At 37.7% G+C, this 19,769-nt stretch overlaps 2 protein-coding genes, 1 long non-coding RNA gene and 1 other non-coding gene across 4 annotated transcripts; 1 reads left to right on the top strand and 3 right to left on the bottom strand.

Annotated features, from left to right (window-relative positions):
• Positions 1-955: 955 nt before the first annotated feature.
• LOC130735565 (uncharacterized) lies at positions 956-2,543 on the bottom strand. Its single transcript, XM_057587506.1, has one exon. The coding sequence runs from the start codon at positions 1,755-1,757 to the stop codon at positions 1,137-1,139; it is 621 nt and encodes a 206-aa protein (XP_057443489.1). The 5' UTR covers positions 1,758-2,543; the 3' UTR covers positions 956-1,136.
• A 2,904-nt stretch (positions 2,544-5,447) lies between these two features.
• Positions 5,448-10,399, bottom strand: LOC130738931 (uncharacterized). Its single transcript, XR_009019700.1, has 4 exons — positions 9,837-10,399; positions 9,308-9,470; positions 8,373-8,454; positions 5,448-6,991 (listed from the first exon to the last, which is right to left on the bottom strand). It is a non-coding gene; the product is annotated as an uncharacterized LOC130738931 (long non-coding RNA).
• Positions 10,400-12,555: 2,156 nt separating this feature from the next.
• On the top strand, positions 12,556-12,627 carry TRNAN-GUU (transfer RNA asparagine (anticodon GUU)). Its single transcript has one exon. It is a non-coding gene; the product is annotated as a tRNA-Asn (tRNA).
• A 4,679-nt stretch (positions 12,628-17,306) lies between these two features.
• LOC130736876 (putative F-box protein At4g22660) lies at positions 17,307-18,524 on the bottom strand. The gene has a single exon (XM_057588651.1). The coding sequence runs from the start codon at positions 18,522-18,524 to the stop codon at positions 17,307-17,309; it is 1,218 nt and encodes a 405-aa protein (XP_057444634.1).
• Between the last annotated feature and the right edge of the window lie 1,245 nt (positions 18,525-19,769).

Here is a 19,769-nt window from a genome sequence, read left to right as displayed (position 1 = left end):
TTTCCGAGGAATGATATTAAGGAGATAAGTAGCCATTTGAAGGGCATGATGCCAAAAAGACGGAGGAACAGACGCATGAGCGAGAAGAGTACGAATCATGTTGTTAATGTGCGTATTTTGCGCTCCGCCTTACCATTTTGAGATGATGTATGCGGGCAGGAGAAGCGAAAAATAAGACCATGAGCAGCACAATAATCATGAAAAGATTTATTGTCAAATTCTCGCCCATTATCACATTGAAGGCATTTTACAGATTGAGAAAAATGTGTGCGGATTTGATTTGACAGAGAGGTGAACATTTCAAGAACTTGAGATTTATTACTTAAAGGAAACGTCCACAAGAAATCAGTAAAGTCATCCAAAAATAAAACATAGTACCGATGACCGGCAGAAGATAAAACAGGCGAAGTCCATAAGTCACTGTGTAAAATGTCAAAAGGCATCACAGTAACATTATTAGAAGACACAAATGGCAACCTAACATGTTTGCCAAACACACAAGACTCACAAAATGCGCTAGAATTAAAATGCTCATAACTAATGAACTTATTACTACGAAGAGAGTGTAAAGCAGAAGAACTGGGATGACCAAGACGACTGTGCCAGAGACTCTGAGCTAGACCAGCAAATGGAAAGGACGGAGTGACTGGGTATAGGTCGCCAAAACTGTTACATCTCATGAGTGGAATCCCCGTCTGAAAATCATTAACCGAGAAGCCAAATGGGTCAAAACAAACAGAAACATTGTTATCAGTAGTAAGTTGTCGCACAGAAATCAAGTTTTTAACAATTTGTGGTGTGTGCAAGACATGGGAAAGAGTTAAAGGCTTGTGTTTTTGGGAGGTGGGTAGAGTGGTGTGTCCAGAACCCTGAATTGGAATACCCTGTCCGCTACCGACATACAATTTTTGATTAAGATGACTCAAATTAGAATAAGACGTGAGAGTACCTTGTGAAGCTGCTACATGAGATGATGCTCCTGTGTCCATATACCATGTGCTGTCGGGAGGAGCAAGCGTCATAGTGTGCATGGCAGTGGCAATGTCAGTGGGCACGGGTGAGGCCGAAGCAGCATAAGCCTGAGGACGCTGGCCCAGAATGCCTGGTTGGCGTGGAGGAGCAGAGGGACGAGTCCACTAAGAGGTTGGGTATGGGCACGAAGGCACAACCCATGGAGGCGGGGCCCATCCCCAATGCTGGTACAAGAAGTACTGTGGCTGAGGTGGCATCGGAGGATAGGAGCCCTGAGAGGTGCCACGACGGGATCCGCCACCGTTTCCGCGATTCCCACCACGACCCTTAGAATTGTGGGAACGAGAACGGTTGGAGGACCGACGATCAGTGCTCTGGGAGGAGACATCAGAGGCACGCGACTGAGTAGCAACATAGGCAGCAGGAGGCTCAACAGGCTTCATCTTAGCCAAACCTGCTTCCTCTAGGGTAAGCATGGAGCGAGCATGATGAAAAGTGGGGAGCGGATTGCTCTGGCGGATCAATGTTGCAACGCCCTTGTAGGCATCAGTTAGACCAGAAATAAGCTGCAAAACGAGACGGTGATTGTTCACAGGAGCACCCACATCCCGGAGCTGGTCAGAAAGCGTCTTCAGACGCTGACAGTAAGTAGTGACATTCGGAAAGGTCTCCATACGGACACTAGAGAATTCCTGCTCCAAAGCAACTGCACGCGCATTCTGATTGTCATGGAAGATATCAGCCAAACGCTCCCAAGCGGCCAAAGCTGTGGAATTGGGTTCCATGACTGTGGACAGCAAGTCAAGGGAAATGGTGGAATAGATCCACTGCAGGACGATGGAATCCAAAGTAGCCTACTGATCATATGTGGGGTCAGTGACGGCTGGTGGTGGTTTGTCTGTGGATGGAACAATATGATGCAGAACCCGATGAGAACGGGCATGAATGCGAAAAAGTTCCGCCCACGTGCCATAGCGATCAGTTTCCATATCAAGGACAAGAGGAATGTGATTCTTAATGTTGGAAACGACAAGAGCAGGATGAAAATCCGCCTTGGCAGACGTTGGAGTAGGTGGGGCAAGATCGGCCTTGGGAGGAGGAGGAGTCGCATTGCTACCGTCATCGGAGGTGGAAGACATGTTGCTGTTTTTTTTTTTATTGAGAACTTGGGCCTGCCTGCTGGTTGAACCGGGTCTGGGCGGTTCAACCGGGTTAGTCAAACCGGGTTGAAGGCTGGGCGAACCGGGGGGACTTGATCCACTAACTAGCGGGTCGGGTTGCTGGTTGTGGTTGCTGCACAACAAACGTGAAGAAGACAGAGCCTAGAGTGGAGGAGGGGCGGCTTGGAGGCGGCGGGTTGCACCTGGTTGTGCGGCGGCGCGACGGAGGAACCGTGGCAGAGGAGGAGACACGCGAGAGCTGGAGATCTAGGCGCCTGGTAGATCTGCACAGGGAGAGAGAGCAGCAGTGAGGGAGAGAAGGGCCCAGCGGCGGCGGTGGTGCTGAAAGGGAGAGCACAGGCGGCGGCTGGGCGGGGGAGGCAGCGGTGGCGGTGCAAGGAAGGATGCACGGCGACGGCTGTGGCGGAAAAAATGAGGTTAGGATCTTGATAAATCTGATACCATGTAAGATAATTTCAATGGGTGATTTTCATTGATAAAATGCATTATATATATAGATACAATAGAGTTGACCTAGGCTAGTAATTACAGAGAAATCTAAGCCTAATTACAGGAAAATCATAATGACATAAATAAATTACACAATATTTATTTATTCTATCAGAACCAAATGAGGTAAGAATAATATCTCTCACATATCGCTATTTTCGCTATATTTATCTTCGGTAACTATCCTCTAACAAACAGACCGTAGAGAAAATGATGTGTATATAAGTGGAGGTTGCCGAAAGGCTTTGATTTGCTGAAAGAGAAGAAGGTGACTTACTTTAAAGATCATAATAACTATGACATACAATTAATCCAAAACAAAGTAACTTATTTACAATATATAAGTATAGGCTTAAATAAGTTTTTCGTCCCTAACCTTTACCAAATGCTTGGCATTGGTCCCTCGCCGGAGTAAAGGTGGGCTTTAGTCCCTAACCTTTGTCAAAAGGTTTGGTTTTAGTCCCTCCGGAGCTCTTGGTCAACGCCGGAGCTCCGGTGACCCATGTGGCATTGCCACGTGGGATTAATAAGGCCAGGTGTTATTATTATTTAAAAAAAAACATTAATTCAGTAATTAAAAAAACCCTAATTTAGTAATCTCAACATCTTCAAACAGCCTTCATCCTCACATCTTCACCCTCCTCACATCCCAAATCCAGAAAAAACAATCTGACGGAGAGTAGCTATAGCATCCAATCTGGACCACATTGAAAGAAGAAATATAAAAAACCTCAGAAATATCACAGACCTCTTTCTGCATCTTCTTGTAAAGCTTAATCGGGTCCTCCTCCTCCTCCACCGTTTTTAAATTCGAATCCCTCTTTCTCTTCCACTTCCACTTCCACTTCCAGATCCATTTGCCTCTTCTTCTTCTACATCTTCGTCACTGCTACTTTCCGATTCGGATCCGGATCCTTCGCGGTCCGGGTCTTCCTATTCGGGAAGCTTAGTGGCGGCGTTGGCGAAATCCGAGCGGGGGAACAAAAATCGTAGATCTGATTAGCTTCCTTCTCGTCGTCGTCAGTGAAAAACACCACGACGGCGTCGTTCTGGTCACGAATGTAGTTGAGGTGTCGACGCCGAGTACACGTGAGCTAGGGTTGAGGTTGAGGATTCTCATAAGGCCCCTGTGGCAGCCCCATTTGATCAAAACGACAAAGACACTGAATTCACTTTCTCCAGCATGGAAGTTTGTTACCGGGGAGCAAGAAGGTGGCTCAAACTCTGAATTTGATATGGGTGGCAACAGTGGGTGTAATCTGGAACTTCAAGAATGGTGAAGTAGTGGAGATATGTAAAATTGTTGACATTGTACAGTTTAAAGAATGGGTACTGCTACTACTATTCGTTGAGGTAGATATGTGGATATAGTATGAAGGGGTTTGAGCACACAGTGGAATGAAGATTTGGACGATTTTAGGGGGTGAAGCAAGATTCTGTGCTGATAGTGAATTGATTTGGAGTTTGATTAAATTAGTAGAATTTTGCTGGTGTCTGTACACTTGTACTTGTAATCCTATATGACATTTTGCATTGACATTGGGTGGGAAATTCATTGTTGTTCTAGCAGTTTTTCCATGTATTCTGCTTGATTCAATTCTGTTTCACTTGGATTTGGTTGAAGGAAGGGGAAAAATTGGTTTTTGTTTATGAAATTTCTTTCGTTTCTTGTTGTTTTTGATCTCTAGATGCTTCTTTATTTGTTTCCAGAATTTGTGTTGTTGATTCAGTAGAGATGAATATGGAGGAAGATTAGATATTAATGATTTAATTAAAATGAAGATTTTTTTATTTTTTAGAATTTTAAACAATTTTTTTTAAGAATTAATTAGGTTTTTTAATTTAAATGAAAAAACAAATTCCACGTCAGCTCATTCATCTCATGTGGCAATGCCACATGGGCCACCGGAGCTCCGGCGTTGACCCAGAGCTCCGGAGGGACCAAAACCAAGCATTTTGACAAAGGTTAGGGACTAAAGCCCAACTTTACTCCGGCGAGGGACCAATGCCAAGCATTTAATAAAGGTTAGGGACGAAAAACTTATTTAAGCCATAAGTATATAACAGCAACTTTGATACAGTCAATCATACCTAAGTATGCGCCAGCAAAGCAATGAATTTAAAACAGAACCACTCCTCTTCGCCAAAACAAGTTCTATGAGAGTTAAATAAACACGCATTTTGATTTTATGTCAACAAAATTTTCAAGTACACCTTGACCAAGCTCTTTAACTTGCAATGGATAGCATGAGAAAATTGGACTGCCAAAGAGCTCATAAGTGGTTTCTGAAATGTTCTTTAAGCAGATTGATTTGTACTTAACTAGACAGAGGAGAAAAAAATAGTCTAACCTTTTCATCGTTCATCCTTATAAGTTTCTATAGGTGATGTGACTACTACTTAAGTTGCAATCTGCTATGTATAGACATTAACACACTTGACTTTGACATTAATTTGATCAAGACCAAATCTGCAAACCAAAGACTATTACACAACTTCATCAAAACAAAAGTTAACCCCCACAGGCAGTAAACTGCATAAGAGAGTAAAATAAAGGCTTAAATAAGTTTTTGATCCCTAACCTTTACTAAATGCTTGGTTTTCGTCCTTCGCCGGAGCAAAGGTGGGCTTTAGTCCCTAACCTTTGTAAAAATGTTTGGTTTTGGTCCCTCCGGAGCTCTGGGTCAACGCCGGAGCTCCGGTGGCCCATGTGGCATGGCCACATGGGATTAATGAGGCCAGGTGGAATTTTTTTTATTTTTAGTTTAAATTCTAAAAAAAATTAACTACTTCTTAACACCATAATTAAATCCATCATCTTCTTAAACATTTCTTAACACCATAGGCACTGGCACAGAGCTTTCATACAAACTCAGAAAAAGGAAAATGGAAGGATTCACATTGGAAGGAAGGATTCACTAGGATTAAAGATTGTACAAAATAAAACTTTGAATCAAAAAAAAAGGAAAAGTTCTCAGCACGAAACTGTCTAGATTCAGTTTGTGATGAAAGGAATGAGCTCATAGTAAAATGGGTTTGATTCAAGAGATTGAAGAACATGCAAAATGCCTGATCTCGCTGCCAGTACTTTCATCACCAAACCGAAACAAATGCTCACCCACCGGCTACCGCACACCAGAAGCCGCAACCCGCAACCCCCACTGCAACCCAGAACTCGTAATCCCCACCCACTATACCCATCGTCACTCTGGAGGCCAAATCGACACAGAAGAGAGGCAAATGACCCATTTTTACTCCACAACCAGGCAGATCTAGGAGATTTGGGTGGTGAAATTTGGAGATCTAAAAGATGGATGGTGAACTGGTGAAGAAGAGATGATGAACAGAGGGTGAAAGGTAGATGATCGATGTGAAGGGTGAAGAAGATGAAGGTTGGATCTGGGGTCACGATGGTTGTTACTGAAACCCGAAGTGGAGAACGGCGGAGATGGACGGCTCCGACGGAGGTGCGACACCCCTGCTGTCGCGACGCGATCGAAGACCCACGTCCACAGTTTGGAGTTGTTGTTCCTCCTTCATCCCTTTCTGATCATGGCTTTGAGGGGTTGTTGTTTCTGGTATGGTTTTCTGGTTTGAGGATGAAGGTGATAATGAAGGACTGCAGGTGATGGCTTGGATGAAGATGATGATGTACCAGATTTTTTTTTTTTTGAAAGTGATGATGTACCTTAATTTTTGTTTAATAATTTAAAGTAAAAATAAAAAATTCCACCTGGCCTTATTAATCTGACGTGGCTATGCCACATGGGCTACCGGAGCTCCGGCGTTGACTCAAAGCTCCGGAGGGACCAAAACCAAACCTTTTGACAAAGGTTAGGGACTAAAGCCCACCTTTGCTCCGGCGAGGGACGAAAACCAAGCATTTGGTAAAAGTTAGGGACCAAAAACTTATTTAAGCCTAAAATAAAATAGTGAAAAATATAGAGAAGTGTCGCAATCATTCAAGGATTCACCCAACAAATCTTAAAGCAAGTAGAAGAGAAAGCCTGAATTTATATTAGCTGCCAGAACTACAATTAAAGCAGGAGTGCCACAATGTAATAAAACTAGAATTTAGGAAGACATTTATTGCAGTTGTACACTATACAAAGTAACAAAAGTGAATTTGTTTTGCTCTTGATATCTTATTTCCAAGAGATTATTCTTTGGGTGCTCTAGTGCAAATACTTAGTATCTGTTCTGATATTGCAGTTACATCAGTCATGAATATCATGGATATTTGGATCTTCTTGAAGCTTAAGAACTGGAGATTGCTCCTGATATAGAAAGCATCATGACTATTTCCTGTATCAAGCATTCCTATGTTATTTAGTTTCTTGGTTATTGTCCTGCATAGTCCAATGGAAGGTTCAAAGGGCTTATTTTCATAGTGAGCCATAATAAGTTGTTAATTCAATGGGGTCATTTCTGTAATTGAGTGATAAAAATGATCTTATAAATGGCAAACAAACCAAAACAGATCTAAACCATAGTCTGATCAGACCAGAAACCAAAGATCCAAAATTTTAAAATAAAAGTATATTAATTAATAGAGTGCAAAAGAAAGCTAACAAAATCTAAAATAAAATAAAAACATTGGAAGTAAATACCAGCATTGTTTTTCTACCAAAGAAAAGGCATGAACCATAAACATCTTAAGTGGTCCTGTGAAGAGGGATGGAGAGGTAAAGGTTTCAAGCTCTTATCCTTTAGAGAGAAGACCCCAGACTCACCTTCACGCGTGTGCTTATTGAAAGTAGTGAAAAAAATACAATTGCCTCCGGTCAACTTTCCAGGAAGGTTAATTTCCTTAGAAGAAATAACTTGAATTCCAATCTTATCTATCAACAAACACTACAACAAAAAGGCTTTTTACTGGCAATAAATATGTCCTTTAGCGGCAATAAAAATGGCCGCAATTGCTTTTACCGGCAAAAGTGACTTCGCCGGGGCATCGGGGGTCGGCAAAGACTTTGCCGGCGCTTTTACCGTGCGCCGGTAAAGACGTAAAAATGGCCGGGAAAAGCAGTCATCATTTAGCGGCCATAATTTCCGGCATTAACTATTGCCGCCAAATGTGATTGTTTGCATTGGCTTTTTAATACCAATTTTGGCGGTTTTAAACCGCCAGGAATTAGTTTCTTAGCTGCCAAAAAATAGAGCTTACAAATCAAATCTACTTGCATAAAACTTACACTAGCGCTAAAGCTCTTACCACTGAATTCATTACCTTGTATAATATAGTTTCAGAACTAAAGTAGCAGAAAACCATGGAAGTATGAACACTAATGACTAAACTACTCTACAAATCAGATTTTAAACCAATTCATCATTTACCAACACCAAACAAGTTAGGAAACATTAATGTCAAACAGCGGCAAAGCATCACAGTTTTACAATTTAAGACACCTTATCATTTTAATTCCACCTCAAATTGCGAAAGGTTTAACTCTTAAATAGGTAGTGTGCATCATGATCATCTAAAAGTCAATCCATGAAGATGTCATACTCACAATTAATATACATCATGATCATGTCATTATAACATATGGAAACTGAATTAACCGCAATCATTTTATGATAACTATGATACCGAAAACATACCTTTACGTCCCTAAGAAGTGAAAAACAACAAGATTATCTAAAAATAAATTTATGACAAACAGGTAAAGGAAAACCCAGGTGAAAACAGCTTCAAAATCTGCTTATAGTTTAAATTTTCACAGTTACCTTCAAAAGCTTATAAATTTAAATCTCCAGCACTTTATGTCAAGCACTCAAGCTTTACTTTTGTGAAGATGCTACACAGATACTGCCAAAAAAAAGAGCAAAAGTCATAAAACCATAACATAAGCTAGCATGAGCACACACTTATAAGTCTCATGTATAAGAATACAATGTGTGAGCATATATTATCCATCATTCAAATTACTTCAACCAAATTGGTAGTTAATAAATATCGTGTCATCTACCCAAAGAAAATGTCAAAGGAGAGAAGTATTTCTTTCGACTTCACAATATGAGAATTTAGCACAAAACAAATTATCAAGCCAGCTATGTAGTTTTCACAAAAAGAACCCAAAACTCAGCATCACCTGCATTGTCAAACTCTGAACAAATCAACCTTAATGGAGAACAAATGAAAGATTCAAAATCAAGAGGTGACAGAAACAAAGGAACCCAGCCTGTGTTCCAACATAATGTTCCTGACCCAGCCACTACCCTTCTCAAGGGTTTGAAAAAAAAAGTGAAAAGTAAAAAGCCAGCTGCAAGCCCAAACCCTCGGGAAGGCACAAGTAAATGCAAATGGATAATAGATAAAAGACACACAAATCTAAAAGTTTCAAACAATTTAAACTTTGTTAGGTGTTATAACTTATAATATAAATATGCTGCACAAACTAGCTAATTTTGCATCCATCGGCTACAGGCTCCTTCATAGTCCTCACATTTCATCACCATTCCATCGGCTTAAGCTTATATTACTAAAGACTGTTTCTTTTATATCATGTATTGTAATCAAGTCAAGTTCATTCTTAATTTTAAACACCTGTCTATTTGGCAATTGACTCTCATAAGTGGAAATACAGTGGCACACAGGACAAAATACAAAAAACTTCAAATATCATAAAAAAGGAGTAAGATCAAAGATGAATTTCAAATACCTCCATCAAGAGCACCAGCTGCGGCGCACATTTTTTTACTTGATTCACGGAAAGCTTTTAGGCGTTCATATCCCTTGAAGGCTTGAACACGCCACTCATTGTGTCCCATCGAAACCTTCTGCTCCCTTTGCTCAATACACAATCAACCAAGAAAAATTCAATGCTGCACAAAGTCACAATACAAATATCGAATTCAGAAAAAGGAAAGCAGAATCTAGAACATTTTGATAATAATTAGCCATCGATCAAGCCCTAATTGTGGGACACAATAAGGATAGGTCGCACATTTTCAATTTGAACAAATTTGACAAGAACCAATAGTTCCAAGTTTATCAACGAAAATCAAAGAGAAGAATAATGAATAGAAACCTGGAATCCCCAAATTGAAGAAAACAAATTTATCTAACTGAAGAGAAAAAGGTAATCGAAGGTGATATACTAAAATAGGTTTAGAATCAGATAACAGGGTTATGCATCAAAATTTTAGCTAACTGGAATCCCCAAATTGAATGAAACTCCTTTCTCCTACCTCGGTGAAGCTTGCAGTCACAGGGGGAAGATGTGCTTCTGCTTCGTCTAGCTGCTATTACCGTTGCAATGGGAGCAAACAACACGAGGTGGTTTTCAATCGTCATCATCGGCGTGATTCCGATTACCTACACATCAAGAACAAAAGGAGTGAAGAGATTGAAACAGAGTGAGAGAAGAGATCTTTCACTTTCTCGGGAAAATGGAGAATTCTATCATTTCCTGCACTATGCGCGATCTCAATTTGGCTCGCCGTCAAGATCGATGGACACCACTGCGCTTCCTCTGGACGGCACTGCTAGGGTTCGACGCCGCCGCCTCTGGTTCACCTTCACCGCCTCTCCGCTTCTCTCACAGCACGAAGAAAAAGGCTCCGCAATCAGATAAAAAAGGTTAACGAAAAGAGAAAAAAGTGGTAAAGTAGTTATAACGCGAAGTTACAATTTTTAGTAGCAATTGTCATAATTGCAGGTATTCATCAATTAATTGCCACAAATTTTTTAACCTTTCAAGTAAATTGCCAGCAATAGCGTTATTGCTGCTAAAAATTAGTCGCCAAAGACCATTTTTGTTGTAGTGAAAACACGATCACCCAAGTTATCAACCTCTATCCATCTAGGGCCACACATGTCAAGTTTAAAGATGCGAAATCCTTTTGTCTGGCAGAAGGTTTCGGAACCCAAAACATGTTGGGTACAACGAATAACTAAGAATAACTCATCTCCGTCCCTTGTCATACCTACCTCACTCGTAAAGTAGTAAACCCCATCCCCAACTCCATCCTCATCCTCCACCTCAAAGTGAACTCCCATTCGAACTGCATTTGGATTGAGCATAACCAACCTTTCAGATGTAATGATATTGGAATCTCTGAGATTAAAAACAGTCACAGAATTATCTGATACACGTGACGTCATAGCATATAATTTCCAATCAAGAATTACAAACTGATTAAAATAAGTTGGTCCATATTCATCTGTTAGAATTATAGTCCATGACTTGTCAGCGACCTTGCAAAAAGCTAAGTACTGTTGTCTATTGTTTTCATCGTCAGGAAAGATGGTAGCACACACCACCACAAGAAAGTCTGAGGAATTTGGTGCAGAAGAGAACACGAGTTTAACAGCAACATCAGTAACATCCTGACCTGAAAAGAGTGGCAAATGTGGGAGTTCAAACTCTTCACTAGAAACTGGATTGGAAAACCAAACCAAATCATAACACTTATGTTTTTGATAATAGAATTTTCGGAACGCTATCCACCCTTGAACCAAAAATACCCCATCAACGTAATCATGTTTCCATGTTCGGGGTGGTGCAATGGTGTAAGAAGTGTCTTCTTGTGTCATGTCTACAAGAGTGGCGGGATTGTTGATCTTAAGATTAGGAGGAAGCAACATGAGGAATGGGAGTTGAGGAGCAGGGGGACATGTTCCCTTGGTTGCAACAGCGTCATCAACTATGTGTCGCCAAGACCGACATACTCGTCGACATTTGAGATAATCCACCACTGTTAACTTTCGTAGAATCTCTTCTAACAGTTCTTGTTGGATATTTGACCAACCAACGTTTCTCTGTTCTTCTCGCACCATTGCAGATCACAATTCAACTCTTGATGGAGGATCAAATCAAACAAAACAAAACCCCTTATTGCTTTGCTGCGGAATGCGGCAGTTTTAAACTCTGCTCTTTTTAGGTTGATAGTAACCAAAAAAATTAGGCAAACTTAAAAATGCTGGTTGTGTTTTAAACAACAGCCATGCCCCCCACTTAGTGACCAATAGAAAGATGCCTAGTGTACTAGGTTGCCATGTCATCTGTTTGACTAGAAAATTTTATTTTCCAAATTTGGGTCCCTAAATTTCTTAAGTTTTGCATTTTATTCCCCAACCTTTTACATTTTTAATTATTTTTGAAATTAGAAAAATCAGATCAAACCTAAAATAAGATTTGAGAAACACTCAACCCTAAACCTCCCTAAACCTTTCTAGAATAGAGAGAAAAGATGCAGCGTGGCTACTGACAAAAATTGTTGAGGACCATAACCATTCCATGGCTTCCTCTAGATCTAGAAAAGGTATTTTACAGGTGCTACAAAAAATGTTTAAGAAACATTTGATGCCAGTAATGATTCCTATTTTTCTATGAATGGCAATCACTTAGAACAGATTAATACAGTAAAATCATCAAACGAGAACAACTGCGCCTTTTAATGTAAAATCGTCCCAAAAGAGGACCCTTGGAAGAGATACTCAAAATCTTCTCAATTTCTTGATGCAATACAACTTGACGAGACAAGGAAGATGATGAACAACAAGGTTCACAGATTGGGGATCTGAAATTAGGTTAAGGTTTTTTACCCCAAAATAAGATTATAATTAAAATCATAAAATGTTTTAATTGATTTAATATAATATGGTACATTTCTTAATACAAAAAGCTGAGGGACCATGTTTGGGATTTCAGAAGTTACAATGATATGACATTCACTTACACCATGGCATTCATTCATTGGGTAATACAAAAACAGCATTGTAACCCCCCCCTCACAAACCATCATCTAAAAGTTTGCTAGGGCCACTTTGAGGTTCGCTATGAAATAAGGCATGGAACAGAGCCACTGCGAAGAAGTTCGACAAGTTACGAAGAAAACTTCGAGCTCATATTGGTCATGGGTTAAGAACGGGAATTGAACTCTATGAGATAGAATTTCCCATTGTTCCTCAGTAGCTCAGTGGTAGAGCGGTCGGCTGTTAACCGATTGGTCGTAGGTTCAAATCCTACTTGGGGAGATTTGATTCATTCCGAATAAAAGAATTCGGAATGAAACAAATTTATCACTTCATCCGTATTTGATTTTGATAGAAAAGAGATAAGTGGTCTAGAGTCTAGACATATATTGTCATTGTTTTTCTTAAATAATGACTTGTTTTTTTTTTAAATAATTACTTGTGCATATTTTTATGTATTTTTTTGGTACAAGCATGCAAATAAGAAAAAGAAGCAAAAGAAAGAACATAAAAACCTGAGCCTGAAGGCTGAAGCCCATTACCCACTCTCAAAACTAGTCAATATCGCATCCGCCAAGAGCAAGGGAGCCAATCCAGGAGGGAAAATCTTGAACAAGAAGAAATCTCAAAGACTGATGTACACACATTACCTTCTCACCAGGAATGCACAATCCAAGAGTCATAGTGACACACAATCGACCTAGCCCCATGATCCTTAGCCACCTTAAGACTATGGTTATGTTTGACATGCCATTTCAGCTAGCTTATAGCTTATTTGACTAGCTTAAAGCTTATTTGACTAGCTTTAAAGCTCTTCAAAAATGTTTGGTGAATGAGCTTATTTCAGTAGCTTAAAGCTTTAAGCTATAAGCTATCTCAGGTAGCTTATAGCTTAAAGCTTATAACTTATTAAATTTATTCTCATTTTTATCCTTATTATTTTATTAAAATTCCACCATTACCCTTATATATTTATAAAAACACTAAACATATTTTCCCATCGCACTTACGTATGCAGTTCCCGCCACACCGCTGCGCACCATTAGTATTAAAAATATTATATTAATAAAAATAAATAAAAATCAATATTATATTTTTAAGATGATAAATAACTTGAGTTAATAGAAAATTTTAAAGTGATAATAATTTTAATATTAATATCGTATATGTATTAATGTGAAAATAAAGTAATGTTAAATATAAAAATAATTATACAAGTATGTCCTTTTTGTACTTTTACAATTTCAGCTTGTTTAACAGCTAGTTTTACCAAACACTTTTGTTTCAATCACGTAGCTTTTCAGCTTTCAGCTAGCTTATCAGCTTTTAGCTATCAGCTAGCTTATAAGTTTTCAGCTAACTTTTCAGCTTTCAGCTAGCTTATCAGCTAAACATGCCAAACATAGCCTATATGGTAGATGGCCATAAGTTTCATGCGAAGGACGTCTGAGTCACCACTAAAAGAATAATTGCTTTTGAAAAAAAAATATTAAAAAAGAAGAAGAAGAAAAGTGATTATTTTACTAAGCTATTTTGAGTATCTTATGAAATAATCAATTTTAGTGTTTATTGTATTTGATACATCAATAATTATGAACGTGAATATCCGTGTTTGTTTTCAGTTATTATTTTTTAAATTCTCAAATCAAATATTGCAATCTTCCATGTATCCATCAAATAATAACTGATTTAATTCCCCAAAATAATTAAACATATTTATAACCGATTTAAATCAAGATTGCTGAAATAAATTTAGTAAAGAATAACCTAGGTAAATCTTAGATTTTTTTTAATAAACAGGTAAATCTTAGATAATTATGACAAATCTTTTAAAATTCAGTTTCAATATTTGTTTTGGAATCAGGGAACACATGTCAACAGAAGAGAAGTTATCTAATTCTTTTATAATATATATTGATTGATATATAGTGGGGAGATGGATGATGCAGTATCTTAGATAATTAGGGAAAATATTTTAAAATTTTAATGGATTATAATCTCAGCACTACATATTTTATTTTTGTATTGTAGATAATGAGAAAGAATAAAAGTAGAAATCAAGGGATTCCTGTAAATATGCGGTAAATTAGGCTTGAGACTTTTCCTAATTTAAAAAGATAATGAAAACGGTTTCAAGATTTCTTTTAGAAATAAATTTAGTAAAGAGTAATCTAGGTAAATCTTAAATAATTAGGGCAAATCTTTTAAAATTCGGTTTCAAGATAAAATAACACAACAGAAGAGAAGCTATCTAACAAATTAACACGTGAATTTTTTCTTATGAAATTGAACTAGCTAGGAGCTGCCACCTCACCGGATCAGCATGATAGAAGTTCTTCTTTTCTAATATATATTGATATTGATATTGATATTGATATTGATTTTGAGTATCTTATGAAATAATCAATTATAGTTGAGAGAGAGAAAATCAACTTTTATTTCATGGTAACCATTTCAATTAAAATTTACATCTTATCCTTAAATAACTCTCTTTAAATTAATTTGCAACTGATTTTATTTTCCTCTTGTAACTAAAAAGACTTGCAATTGATTTTCTTCATCATATGTAATTTTTCATGTCATTTAATGTAATTTTACATATAATAAAACACTTTTATATTCAAACAGTTTGTCCCTGTAGGATAGCTCAAGTGGTAGAAGCTATGAGACATATAGGTTAGGTACGGGAGGTCCAGGAATCGATTCCTGGCGAGTGTAATTTATCTTTCCGATGTTTTAAAAAAAATATTCAAACAGTTTACCACAACCAAACTCCACCACCCCTTCACAATCGCCTCCACCACCACCATGACCACCACCACAACTCTACTGCCACCACCCCACCACCATCGTTGCTACTAGTGCCACCACCACTACCGTCATCACCACTACCGCCAAAATTACCATTGTCATCTCTACTACTATCACCACCACCACTTTCGCCACCACCACCCTCCATCAAATGGTTATATCAATTTAAACAGTATAATAAGTATATAATGTGTGTGGATGTTGACTGTTTAGGCATCAAACATATATACCGTGAATCGAATTCCATTGCTGATTTTCTGGCCAAATCAGGGGTTCATAGGGAGGCAATTGTTTGGACTTTTTTTGGACAATCAAAATGAGGTATAAATTGGCCTCTACCTACTGTTATGCTGATGGGATTCACTGTTTAATATGTCTGGTTTTGTTCTCCCCTGCGGTTTGTGCTATGACTTTGATATATCTTGTGGTGCCTAGGAGCTGAAGTGAGCGTGTACTTGGTGCTTTGTTTACCAGTCTGTAGCAAAAACTTAAATGGCTCCATTCTTTCTACTGGCTTGCACTGTCATGCTGTCTTTCCAAGCTGCGGTTTGTTGCCTTGAATTAGCTACAACGGGCATTGTAGATTGTCTATGTGCTAAAGTTTGTGTGCCTAAGAGCTAGAGTTATATATCCATCATTATGCAGCTGGCCACTTTTGCCATCCTTGGCTGATCATTGAGATGAGTGATGTGCTCCTGGAATTTTATGTTCACCTTTATGTTGCAGAAACTCTCTCCAAATGAAATTTTTGGCCCCTTGATTCTTCCTCAGGGATTGGTTATGTCAATTATGGTAGCGGGTATTTAGTTTTGCAACAGGGTGATGGTGACTCCTTGCTCTTACTATGTTGCAGCCATTAGAAGCTACTTGTTCTTTTTGTCTTGTTTCTTTTATTTTATCCTGCTCTTTGTTTTCTGTTCCTGTACCTCATCTGGGAGAGGCTGTTCCCAGTACCTCTTTTTTTAATTAATATATGATCTTTTTGTTGTCAAAAAAAAATAATGTATAATCAAATGATGTATAGTATTACATTTTTATTGGGTCTAATAATATTCACCTAATACAATCAAGCTTTATATTATATAATAATATACCAAATAAGCTCTACGAGAAACAATACATCATGATGTGTATGTATATAAGCGGAGGTTGCTGAAAGGCTTTGATTTGCTGAAAGAGATGAATAGAATAAGGCTTGTGAGTTACTTTAAAGATCACAAAAACTATGACATACAATAAATAAATAAAAGTAATTTATTTACAATATCAGAATATAACAGCAATTTTGATACCTAAGTACGCGGCAGCAATGAACTTAAAACAGAACCACTCCTCTACGCCAAAACAAGTTCTGTGAAAGTTATTTAAACATGCATTCTAATTTGGTACTAATTTTATGTTAACAAAATTTTCAAGTACACCTTGACCAAGCTTTTTAACTTGCAAAGGACAGCAGGAGAAAATTTGACTCTGCTAGAGAGCTCATAAGTAGTTTATGAAATGTTCTTTAAGCAGATTTGATTTGTACTTACCTAGACAGAGGAGAACAAAAAAAAGTTTAACCTTTTCATGCCTCGATTTGTTGTAGTAAACTTTGATCATGATTACTATATATTGACTAGGAATTAATACAATGTTGCTTACTTTAGATTTTTGATTTTGTTGCAGCAAGAGATGATGATTTCATCTTTTTATGAGGAATGAGATATTAGGATAATATTAACTTCATCCGTTTAAGTTTCTCTATGACTCTATGTGATGTGACTACTATTTAAGTTGCTATCTGCTATACATACTTATATAGACATTAACACACTTGGTTTGACATTAATTTGATCAAAAAAAAATCTGCAAACAAATTCTGCATAAGCTGATCAGACCATCATATGCGGCAAACCAGAGATAATTAAAGCTTCATCAAAACAAAAGTTGTATCTAAACAAAAACCTATTCCAAATCAAGATACCTAAACAAGCACGGAAACACAATCTAGACACCAGAACCAGATCTGTGAAAAAGCACCACACCAAACAAAACAAAAAACACAACAAATCTGGTACAGTGCAATGGTGATTCATTTGATAATGTCTATATCACCGTATTACATGAACTGGAGCTTTAGATTTAGATAAGACATAACCTTCGCTTTTCTACCAAGGACTAGGCATGAACCACAAACATCGACAACCAGAGTATTGTAGGCGTGGATGGGAGGAGGGATGGAGAGATAAAGGTTTAACACTCTTATCCTTCAAAGAGAAGACCACAAGATCATGTTTGAACACGTACTTGTTAGAGAATAAAACACAATTGCCTCCGCTCAACTTTCCAAGAAAGTTAATTTTCCTAGTAGAAATAACCTGAATTCGAGTCTCATCTACTAATAAAACACGATCACCCAAGTCATCAACTTCTATCCATCTAGGTCCACATATATCAAGTTTAAAGATGTGGAATCCTTTTGTCAAGTAGCCTTTATCGGAAAATAAAGCACGATGAAGAACTAACAATAGCTCGTCCCCATCTCTTGTCATGCCTATCTCACTCTCTGTAGTACGGTAGTAATCCCCATCCTTGCGCTCAATGTGAGGTTCCTTTGGAATTGCATTTGAATTGAGCATAACCAACCTTTCAAATGTAATGTTATTGGAATCTCTGAGATTAAAAACTGTCACAGTATCTAATATATATGCTCTCATAGCATATAATTTCCAATCAAGAATTACAAACTTATTAAAAAGGGTTGCTCGATATTCATATGTTGGAATTAGAGTCCATGACTTGTCAGCAACCTTGCAAAAAGCTAACTGTTGTCTATTGTTTTCATCGTCAGAAAAGATGGTAGCACACACCACCACAAGAAAGTCTGAGGAATTTGGTGCAGAATAGAACACGAGTTTAACAGAAACAATTTGAGAAGAATTCTTACGTGAAAAGGGTGTCAAAGGTGGGAGCTCAAACTCTTCACCAGAAACTGGATTGAAAAACAGAACCAAATCCTGATTTTTGTGATAATGGACTTTTCGGAACACCATCCATCCTTCCACTGAATATACCCTATCAACATAAACATCTTTCCAAGTTCGGGGTGGTGCCACGGTGTAAGAAGTGCCTTCTTGGGTGATGTCCAAAAGAGTGGCGGGCTTGTTGATATTAAGAGTAGGAGGAAGCAACATCAGGAATGGGAGTTGAGGAGCAGGGGGACATGTTCCCTTGGTTGCGACAGCATCATTAACTATACGTCGCCAAGACCGACATACTCGTCGACACTTGAGGTAATCAAACAATGTTAACTTCCGCAGAATCTCTTCCAATAGTTCCTGTTGTATATCTGACCAACCACCGTTTCTCTGTTCTCCTCGCCCCATTGAATTGAAAAACAGCAAATCACAATTTCTTGATGATGGAGGATCAAACAAAACCAAAACTTCTTATTACTTTGCTGCGAAATTGCTAAACCCTTATCACATTTTTTAAACAAATCTTATCACATTTTTTTACCTTAAAAAATCTATCACTTTTTATCCGTATTTGATTTTGATAGAAAAGGAATAACTAACCTAGAAATTTATTAAACTTCAAAAAAAAACCTAGAAATTTATTGGACCCGTTAATTTGTTACCTTTTGATTTTCTTAAATTATCATGTATTTTTAAAACAGAAATTACTTGTGCATATTTTTAGAGTTTAATTTTTATGCACGTGTAGAGTTTTTTTACACCGTCATCAATCAGATTTTAAGAATTTGAGAAAATTTATATTTTTATATTTAATTTCATCAATTGACGTGACACATCCTTACAATCTGATTGATTGACGGTGTAAAAAAACTTTACACTGTCATTGCATCATTCTTTTTCTCATATTTTTATGTGTTTGTGATTGATTACTTTTGGAAAAATTAATCATTTAAAAAAATAGCAGAAAATTGATTCATTTATTAAGCTATTTTGAGTAACCTCTTAAATAGTCGATTATAGTTGAGGAGATAGAGAAAAATCAACCCTAATTCTGTTTGGAATTCAAGTGTGAGTAAGTCTCACATTGAAAGGTAACGATAAGTTTGAGTGGTTTATAATTGTGAGGACCCATACACCCATTGCCTTAAGGTTTTGGGTGAAAGATGTGGTGTCTGGTTCACTTGTGATTTGCTCTTTAGCCCAATATGGAGTTTTATCCCCTAAATTTTAAACCATCTCCTTTCTTTGGCCCAAGAGATTCATGGTAACAATACTTAAATTAAAATTTACTTTTTGATTTAATTAAAATTTAAAGGGATGTACATCGTCTGTATAAAACTGTTTTACACCGACAATGTATATTCCATGTATATTATTCAATGTATATTCATTAAACTCATTAAATAACTTTTTAGATTAACTTGGGGTTGAACATTGTTCATCTTGCTTAATTTTCCATGTTTATATTTTTGTATCCAAAAAAATTTAAAATCACTTGTATAGTTTTGTATCCAAAAAGTTTCAAATCACTCATTATATAAATAGTTAAACATAACAAAATTTAAGCTGGACCAAGAAGAGCATTGCGTCTTGCAAGCTCAACCTTGACCTAGACCCTATTATTCAAAACCCGCCACACAAAAGCAAGGGTGT

The sequence above is a fragment of the Lotus japonicus genome, chromosome 2 (assembly GCF_012489685.1).
Source record: "Lotus japonicus ecotype B-129 chromosome 2, LjGifu_v1.2".
NCBI lineage: Eukaryota > Viridiplantae > Streptophyta > Magnoliopsida > Fabales > Fabaceae > Lotus > Lotus japonicus.
The sequence above is the reverse complement of the archived record's forward strand: the minus strand, read 5'-3'. Positions and strand labels throughout refer to the sequence as shown.